The sequence below is a fragment of the Trichechus manatus genome, unplaced genomic scaffold, assembly GCF_000243295.1.
Source record: "Trichechus manatus latirostris isolate Lorelei unplaced genomic scaffold, TriManLat1.0 scaffold00157, whole genome shotgun sequence".
NCBI classification, from domain to species: domain Eukaryota; kingdom Metazoa; phylum Chordata; class Mammalia; order Sirenia; family Trichechidae; genus Trichechus; species Trichechus manatus.
The window spans coordinates 769,814-780,043 of record NW_004444093.1 but is presented as its reverse complement, the minus strand read 5'-3'; the positions used below and the strand labels follow the sequence as shown (position 1 = coordinate 780,043).

Sequence of the window (10,230 nt, the reverse complement as noted above, 5' to 3'; positions counted from 1 at the left end):
TAAAGCATATAAATATATATAGACAGGGATTTATATAAAGGAAATGGCTCACACCATTGCAGATGCTGGAAGCTCATGGGTCAAGCTAGAGGCTTCTCCTGACTCATGTAACTGCAGGTGCTGGCTAATCCAAGATCAAAAGGTCAGATAGGAAGCCTCTGGCTCACAGGCTGAAGAGGCCGACAAATCCTAAAATCAGCAGGTAAACTGCTAGCTCAAGTCCCAGAACCAGAGGTCAGATGAACAGAGCCACCTGCAGCATCCAGAGTGAGCAAAAGCCAATGAGTCTTACCAGAAAGTCCACCTATATTGGATGCAGGCCACAGCCCCAAGGAAACTCCCTTCAACTGATTGGTTGTTCACAACGGATTTCGTCATGGAGGTGATCATATTATACTAGGTCTCATTATGGAGGTGATTACATCATTAAAAAGCTGCCAAACTACATCATAACTGCCAAACCACTGAGGATCATGGCTCAGCCAAGCTGATGCACAACTTTAACCATCACAGTCAACCCCTTGTCAGTTGGGCACCTGTACACATCTCCTTAAACCATGCATAATCCTGAATAAAGACAATTATAAAGTCATACTTGCACCCAACATGATATAACTAACACATGTACAACCAAAAACACACTAGCCCTGTTTACGTCTTCTATTTTATAAGTAAAAAAAAAAAAAAAAAATTTGATGCACATATACAAGGAAGAAATATTCATGACAATTACAGTCTTCATTTCTGCAACTGGTCACGAGGTCATAACCGGTATTTAGAAGTACCTTCTTAAACCACCTAGTCCATATTCCCTTTACCCTCAGCAAGCACCTCAGCTGGTTGTGGTTCTTTGCCTGCTGGGGTGACCCAAATTTTCACTACTGAAGTATCTGGGCCATTAGTAGTCATGTCAGAATTGGGTTGCTGTAGTTTTCCATTGACTTCAATCACAGGGCAGGGTAGTATTGAGAGATGCCCTAAGGGATCTCCTGCATTCCAGACATACTCTTCTTTGCCTACATTATGTAATATGAATCCAATTTCCTCTTGGTAATCAGAGTCAATCACACCAGCCAATACAGTAATTTTCTTCTTTGCCTGTTGATCCAGAGGCATAAGGAGCCCAAGTGGCCAGGTGGCATTCTTAACTTCTAGTTCAGTGGAATCAGTGATGTGTCTCCAGGTGGAAGCATTCCTCCCTTTAGAACTACAACTTTTAGGTCAGCTGAGTATAAGGTCATGGGGACAGGAAGCAAAAATCTTGTGAGTGGATCACGGGTAAGACAGTGGTGCCACTCCCATTTCCACACCTTGATTCCTGCGCCCATGAATCCTGGCTATGGTAGAAACAGCACCATATATTGTACGCTGGTTTAGAGCATATACAACCTCCTGCAGAACATTATTCAAATCCTGTAATGTATTACCCCAGTTGGTGCAATAATTGTGTGTTTTGAAGGTCATTCCATCGTTCAGCTGCTTCAGAATGATGGTGAACATGATAAGAACAGTCAATTCCATGAGCATGGACCCATTGACACACTTCATTTGCTGTGAAGTGAGTCCCTTGATCTGAGGCGATGATGTGTGTGATACAATGACAGTAGATAATGAATTCTGTGAGTCCACACATGGTAGTTTTGGCATAAGCCTTGTGTGCCTAGAAGGCAAATCCATATCCAAAGGAAGTGTCTATTCCAGTAAGAACAAAATGCTGCCCTTTTCATGATGGAAGCTGTTTGATGTAGTCAACGTGACACAAGATTGCTGGCTGATCTCCTCCAGGAATGGTGCCATATCGAGGACTCTGCGTCAGTCTTTTCTGCTGGCAAATGGAGCACTCAGCAGTGGCTGTAGTCAAGTGAGCCTTGGTGAGTGGGGGTCCATGCATAACCTCCATCCCTACCACCATAGTCACTTCATTCATAAGCCCATTGGGCCACAACAGGAGTGGCTGGGGAAAGAGGATGACTGGTTTCCACAGATGTGTCATTCTACCTATTTGATTGTTAAAATCTTCCTCTGCTGAGGTCACCCTTTGGTGAGCATTTACATGAGACACAAATAGCTTCACTTCTTTGGCCCATTCAAAAAAGGTCTATCTACATATCTCTTCCCCGTACCTCCTTATCTCCAATTTTCCAATCATGGTACTTCCAAGTCCCTGACCATCCAGCAAAACTATTGGCCACAGCCCATGAACCAGGATACAATCGCATGTCTGGCCATTTCTCCTTCCAAGCAAAGTGAGCAACCATGTACACTTCTTGAAGTTCTGCCCACTGAGAACATTTTACTTCACCATTGTCCTTAAGGTGTATCCCAGAAAGAGGCTATAATGCTGCTGCTATCCACTCTCAAGTGGTGCCTGCATATCATGCAGAACCATCTGTAAACCAGTCACAAATTTTTTCTTCTTCAGTCAACTGATCATAAGAAACTCCCCACGAGACCATAGGTGTAGACTAGGAGATGGAAGATGAAGTGACAGGAGTGGAGAACAAGGGCACTTGGGTCACTTACTCATTCGACTTACTTGTGCCCTCAGGTCCTGCTTGGGCTTGACTCATATATACCGCCTCCATTTAATGATGGAGTGCAACTCTCCACGTCCAAATTTATGGTTCTGTGGGTCAGACACTGTCTAGTTCATCATGGGTAGCTCAGGACACATGATTACTTGGTGGCCCATGGTTAAGTTTTCAGTGTCTACTAAGGCCCAGTAACAAGCCAAAAGCTGTTTCTCAAAAGGAGAGTATTTATCTGCAGAGGATGGCAGGGCTTTGCTCCAAAATACTGAGGGTCAGTGCTCTGATTCACCAATAGTGGCCTGCCAAAAGCTCAAAACGGTGTCTCTATTACTGCCACTAACACTTCAAGCAGCATTGGATCAGCTGGATCTTACGGTCCAAGAGGCAGGACAGCTTTCACGACAGCCTAAACCTGTTGCAGAGACTTCTCTTGGTCTGGGCCTCACTCAAAACTAGTAGCTTTTCAGGTCGCTTGATAAACGGCCAGAGCAGCACACTCAAATGAGGGGTATGCAGCTTCCAGTGTCTAAAATACCCACAGCCATTGTACCTCCTTTTGAACTGTGGGATGGGCCAGATAAAATAACTTATCCTTCATTTAGAAGGAATACCTCGACATGACCTACATCGCTGGACTCCAAGAAATTTCACTGAGATGGAAAGCACCTGAATTTTTGTCAGATTAATTTCCCTCCCTCTCGCACACAGATGTTTCACCAATAAGTCTAGAGTCATTGACACTTCTTCCTTACTAGGACCACTCAGCATAATGTCATCAGTGTAATGGATCAGTGTGAAGTCTTGTGGAAGGTAAAGGCGATCAAGGCCCCTGCAGACTAAATTATGAAATAGGGCTAAAGAGTTGATATACCGCTTGCGGTAGGACACTAAATGGGTATTGTGGACCTTGCCAGCTGAAGGCAAACCGCTTCTGGTTGTCCTTTGAAACAGGAGTGGAGAAAAAGACATTAGCCAGATGAATAGTTGTATACCAGGTACCAGAAGATGTATTAATATGTTCAAGCAATGAAACTACATCTGGAACTGCAGCTGCAAATAGAGTCACAACCTGGTAAAATATTTGATAATCCACTGTCATTCTTCAAGATCCATCTGCTTTTTGCATAGGCCAAATAGGTGAATTGAATGAGGATGTGGTGGGAATCTACACTCTTGCACCCTTCAAGTCCTTGATGGTGGCAGCAATCTCCTGAGGACACATGGGGCATACATATGTCTTCTCAATAGAATATGAAAAGATGCTCAACATTATTAATCATTAGGGAAATGCAAGTCAAAACCACAGAGGTACCTCTTTACACACATGAGGGTTAGAATGAGGAAAAGAACAAGTGCTGGAGTTGAGTGCATAATCTGGAATACCAATACATTGCTGATGGGAATGTAAAGTGGTGTAGCCACTTCAGAAAACAGTTCAACTGTTTCTCAGAAATTAAAACAGAGTTACCATGTAACCCATAAATTCCTCTCCTAGGTATATATCCAACAGAACTGAAAACATATGTCCACACAAACACTTGTGTATGAATATCCACAGCAGCAGTCTTTCTAATAGACATCCATGAACTGTAGGTAGTAAACATTCAGCTCAGATACATTTCTCCTTACTCAAAGAAGCTCACAGGAAAACAAAATGCCCATGAAAACCATCTGAATCAAATAAAGTTGAGCAATAATGAGGAAACTTGAAGCAAAGTCTTCTTTATAAAAGTTAGTTGTTATTGGATAAGGAGGAAGAATCTGTAAAATACTTTGTGATTTTGCATGATTTCAAAAAATATAATAATATCTCAATGGAAAACAAAGTTTTGAAAAGCAAGAAAGTGGCCCTCATTACTCTAAAATTAAATATTGATTTTAGTTATGCTTGCAAATAAACTGAGGGGGATAGTTATTCAACTAGCTAAGTATACTCTCATTCACTATTTACTATTTACTTAATGTTAGAAAGTAAACATTGATTTGAAAAGAAATCAAGTCCCTAGGAAAATAAAGTAGCCTTGAGCAGCAGTTGTTAAGAGCTATGGCTGCTAACAAAACGGTCAGCAGTTCGACTCCACCAGCTGTTCCTTGGAAACCCTATTGGGCAGTTCTACTCTGTCCTATAGGGACCTATGAGTCAGAATTGATTTGCCGGTTATGGGTTTGGGTTTGGTTTTTTAGGTAAATAAAAGACAGTAGTGTGCTTTTTTCCCTCTTCTCCAGTCCCTCTTTTGAAGAGACACTGCCAAGATTTATGTGGAGACTTTAGAAGCTTTTATACACATACAAAAAAGTCTTTGTTATCTTTTGTTCTATTGATTTTTCCTAACAAAGTCATATTTGCAGGCACTTGATTATCTTTTCACATAATAACAAATCTTGAAAACATTACACATAAAGATGATACTAATTTAAGAGCTACATAATTTCCATTAATATGTGCACCATAACAAAGTTAAGTATTGCTTCCCTGATGGGAACTAGATCATAAATAATCATATAAATCTAATAAATCTAAAGTAATATCATGGGACAGGTAAAGATATAAGGTTTTATGCTAATTAACTCATATATTAAGTGCTTCTCTGTGTTTTAACAAACTTTTTTTTGTTTCTGTTGGTTGCTGTTGAGTAGATTTCAACTCAAGGCAACCTCATGTGTTACAGAGTAGAACTGCTTCATAGGGTTTTCTTGGCTGTGATCTTAACAGAAGCATATGCCAGGCCTTTTCTTCTGCAGTACTTCTGGGTGGGTTCAAACTTCCAGGCTTTATGTTAGCATTGGAGCACAAACCATTTGTGCCACTAGGTATCTTTAACAAACTGTAGTGTGCTTTTATGTAGTAAAGATCCCTAGGAGTTAACTGATTGTTCAACATGTGTACACAATTATTTGAAGGAGTGTTGCCAAATTGATTGATAATAAGCTGGTACCAGTTCGCAGCCCACCATCCGTGTCTGTGAGAGGCCTTCCCCCTACACCTCTCCAACAACGACTACATAAAAACCCCTCTACTCAAATGAGGGAGGTGGTAGTGCTGGGAAAGAAGAGTTATGGTCTCATCAGATGAGGATCAAGCAGGAAGAGAGAAGGCTGCACATCTGAGCTGACTGGAGGTGAGGCCCTGGGGGCCTGTCTCTGCTCTGTGCTTCCTGGTTGTTATTCCACAAGTGTTTGTATGTGAGTCTTCCCCTCTGAGTTCACCCTGAAAGCATAGTGAGCAGTGGGGCAGATCAGACTGGAAACCCAGAGTGGAAGAGTAAACACTGACCTGAGAAATGAGGTTCCCCCAAAGGAGAAGGTCTTTGACTTTGCCTTTGGGCTGGAAGCGGTCAGTTACTGAGCAGTGGTTGGAGCAGGACCCTCTCTCTAATGTGCTGCTGGCAACTCATCACAGACTGGGTCGGCCTGGGATCAGGGCAGCAGGGGGTGATATGGACCTGTCCCTGACAGTAGGTAGGTCCATTATTGTGGTGAATCAGCCCACCTGCTCCTTGTCTCTGCTTAGTATTCTCTGTGGAGCAGCTGCCAAGTTCTTCCTGAGTTCTTGGGGAACCCCTCCACACATTATCGAGAACTTTCTCCTCTCCCAACTGTTTGATTCTGGGTTTTCTAGAGGAGCAAAACCAGTGAAGTGTGTATAGATATATATATAGAGAGATTTACTTCAAGGAAATAGCTCATGCAGTTATAGGGGCTGGCAAGTCCCAAAACTGTGGGTCAGATAGCGAGCTAACAGTTTCTCCTGACTCACATGGTTTGGGATGACAAACCCCAAATCTGAAGGTCAGGTGACTGACAGGCTGTTGTCTTCTCATGTCCCAAGAACAAGAGGTCAGAAGACAATGAGATGAATGCAGGATCAATGAAGAGAGTGTACTCTTTGCCAGAACATCTGTATATATTGGATGCAGGCCATACCCCCAAGGAAACTCCCCTTCCAGCTAATTGGTTGCTCACAGCAGATCACAAAATGGAAGATGATTACATAATGTTTGCCAAACCACTGAACACCATGGCCTAGCCAAGTTGATACATTACATTAACCATCAAACCAATGAAGCCCAAACCAAAGGGCCTGATTTAGGGGGCAATGTAGGCCTGAGACTTTAGGCAGTGAGGGTGTATTTGCATGAATCACCTCCTCCCAGGGTTTGTGGAGGGAATAAGAGTTCTTGGGTGTGTCCACCATAGTCTGGACCCCTCACCACTAAACCTTCTCACTCTCTGCACAGGTGACTGGATACCCAGAGTCACAGGGAGAAGCTTTGTCTTCTTCCTCTTCTCTCAATGGATGCAGGGGAACTCTGACACCAGTCTTGCTATCTCACTGACAGCAGCGTATCTAAAGCCTACAGCAAGCACTAAAATGGCACCCCTGTCTAAACTTTCTCTCACAAAAATTTAGGTACCAAATCCGGCTGTCAGAATGTTGTTTTGGCTTTTATATGTACTGATGTCTACCATATTAAGGAAGGATGTTGGGCCTTACCAGGTTAACAAAAACTGCTCAACGGTATCCTCCTTCAAGTAGTGCCCAGGGCACATGCGCTACTTGCCATGTCCTACATAAGCCTTTGCTCACTGTCTTCCCAGTTTCTGTGATCCTGGGCCTGGTCTTTGCTGACTCAGCCACCCTCAGTATCTGGATCCCTGGAATAGAAGGTCACCACCTCAGGCACTGCAAGCAGCACCAACATTGGGGTGGCAGTTCTCTGGGCTGGAACAAACAATTACCAGGAACAACCCCAAACTTCTCATCTATGTTAATCCTAGGTCATTGGTTCTTTGGATTCATGTCTGGCAACTCTCTGACCATCATCAGGCTGAGACCTGAGAATGAGACTGATTCTCATGGCCAGTCTTACGATGACTGTCTGGCACCTGATCTGGTGCTCCAAGTCTTTATGGTATGGAGATATGGACCTTTCAAAGTGTCTCCAGTCACCCAGCATCTGCCTGCTCAGCCCAGGCTGGACATCTACTGTTTCTTTTGCTGCCACCCTGAGGTTCGTGTCTTTTTCAGGAGGCCTTATCTGGGGAACTGCTCTCTCCCCTCCCAACTTCAGACAGCTCAGTTGCAGGAGGACATCCTATTCCAAGTGTATGAGGAACAGAACAACTACTCATGTTGAAATACGTAGGATTTGGGTTCCCTTCAGCACAAAATACAGTTACTGAGGGTGAAGAAATCAGTTGTTTCCATCACATAATGAGAAAATTCTCATGTGAATTTAAACATGTGTCTCCTCACACAGGCCACATTGTCCTGGCCCAGGATGGGGCCTGAATTGGGGAGTCAGCTATTGACTTGCTCCTCTCTCTGACTCAGCCTGAGAGCTGAGAGGACTCCATAGGGAGAACCCAATGGACACAGAGGGACCATGGCAAGCCTTCTTCTGTGTGTGGGCAACTACTGAGCCTGGGTGAATCCCTGTTCCTTAACGTGGGAAGAAAATGGAAAGAATATTCACTCTGGAAATTTCTCCATCTTCAAAGACAGAGTGATACGCAGAAAACCCAGATGAAAGCACATTTCTAAAAATCTATTTGAATATGAAAAATGTTAATAATATGTCTGATGTGTACTTTAAACACCATAAAACCATATTTTCCCAATTAAACCCCTTGTGTGGAGTGGTTGATCATAACCCTTAGCATGTATCAGACTCACCTGGGGCCAGGCACTTACTGAAGAAATTTAAAATTTCAACTCATTCCATCCTGAAATGCTCAGCATGTTTGACCTTTTTGTTAGCAAGTAATATTTTGCTAAGAGTTTTATTTGGCATGGATTCCTGCAGACTTGTGTCCTTGTACTTGGAGAGTAAACTCCTAGGAGTGAATCAACTGGTCAAAGTTTATGGATGACTATTGTTTTCAAATATGTGGAAATACTGACAGAAGATGAAGATTCACACTGCATGACCCTCCAGGAGTGCACACAAGGGCTTCTTCACCACAACCATTGCTAGAGAAAAGAACAACTTTTACCTCAGTGCTGCAGTGGAACCACAAGGAAGGAGGACTCAGGCCACCAGGAAGGAAAAACATAAAAAGAAAGAGCTGCACCCCCTGTACACTTGGAGCATCCCTGATGGCCAGTCTCTGCTCTGGATTTGATTCCAGATCTAAAAGGAATCTGTAGAAGAGAAACCAAGTCCGTCATGATCCAATGAACAGTCAAGGGAGCCATAGAGCAGATTCACTCCTGAGAGTCTCAGTGGAGAAAAGATTGCCCTGAGGTACTGGGAGACCACATAAAGGGGTCACCTGGCTTAGACTTAAAGCAGGAACAATGAGTTCAGCAGTGGGGAGGCAGGAGCTGTCTCTGAGGGGCACTGGTTCCACGTCACACAATTGCTGTGTCTGAGTCTGAAAATAGGCATTCACGGCCCATTCCTGAAAGTAATCAGAGCTGGGAAGAAGCCACCTATCCCTGCCTGGTGTCCTCTGCTCAAGGCTCATAGGCCACAACTATGACCTCCAACCCACCCTGGGACCCACATTGTCCCATCCCTGCCACATACCCCTGGCCATCCTCAGGCAGAGGGGACAGACCCAGGGCCAAGCAGGGGGATCAGAAAACTGAGAGTAACCTCATTTGCATGAATGGACCCTCCCTTCTCTCAGAGTGTGAAGAGTGCATGGGGGAGATTTAGGAAGCCCTGCTTCAGCTGTAGGGCAACATAAAGCAGAAATCTGGAGATATTCGCCATCATGGCCTTGTCTCCTCCTTACCCTCCTCACTCACTGCACAGGTGACTAGATTGGGGCTGGGGAAGGGCTCTGTGAAGACACATGGGGCCCTGCTTTCTCTTCCTGTCTCTAGAACCCAGAATCAACATCTTTGTATCTCCCACTTCCAGGATCCTGGGCACAGTCTGTGCTGAGTCAGCCACCTTCAGTGTCTAGGAGCTCAGGAGAGCAGGTCACCATCTCCTGCACTGGAGGCAGCACCAATATTGGTGGCTACGGTGTGAATTGGTACCAACAGATTTCAGGCAAAGCCCCCAAACTCCTCATCTATGGTAATAGAAATCGACCCTCAGGGGTCCCAGATCGATTCTCAGGTTCCAAGTCTGGACCTCAGACTCCCTGACCGTCACTAGCTGCAGCCTGAGGATGAGGCTGTTTATTACTGCCAGTCTTATGACAGCAGCCTCAATGCTTTCACAGTGCTCCAGGCCTACGGGGAAGTGAGACAAAAACTTCCTTTCTCATCTGCCAGGAGGAGGATGCCCAGCAGCTCCTTCTAAGGCCTGGCTGGGGCTTCTTCTCTTCCTTGTGCTGGTGCCACTCTGGGCCTAGCTGCTCCATGGGGCTCTGCCTGGGAGTAAGGCCCCTCCTCTCCCTTCTGTCCACTGCAGCTCCTTCCTAGGTAAAAAGTCTCAAAGGAAACAGAAAGCCTTCTCCCTGCCAGCTTGAAACACAGATTCTCTTTGTATTGAAGTCAGGGTTTAAGGCGGCAGGGTCCAGCTGTGACCATCTCAGCCCCGAACTCTGACTAGGGAATCCAGAGTCTTCATCATCAGATTTTCCTTTTTCTAGGAGTTTTCAGATCTATGACATCCTCTCATTAGTCCTAGTTATAAATCTCTAATCTTTCTCCCCAACCCCAGCCTATTCTTTTTTTAATATAACTTCTTATGGAGGTATAATAGACATACCAAAAAATGGTCATTTAAAGTGTATC

General features: G+C 44.3%; 1 gene segment (V, D, J or C); it reads left to right on the top strand.

Moving 5' to 3' along the window:
- The window catches only part of LOC101361900 (immunoglobulin lambda variable 1-40-like), a 16,810-nt gene extending 7,017 nt beyond the window's left edge, over positions 1-9,793 (top strand). Inside the window, 1 exon segment of the V gene segment in view lies at positions 9,404-9,793. Coding sequence covers positions 9,404-9,793 — 390 coding nt within the window.
- The last annotated feature ends 437 nt before the right edge of the window (positions 9,794-10,230 follow it).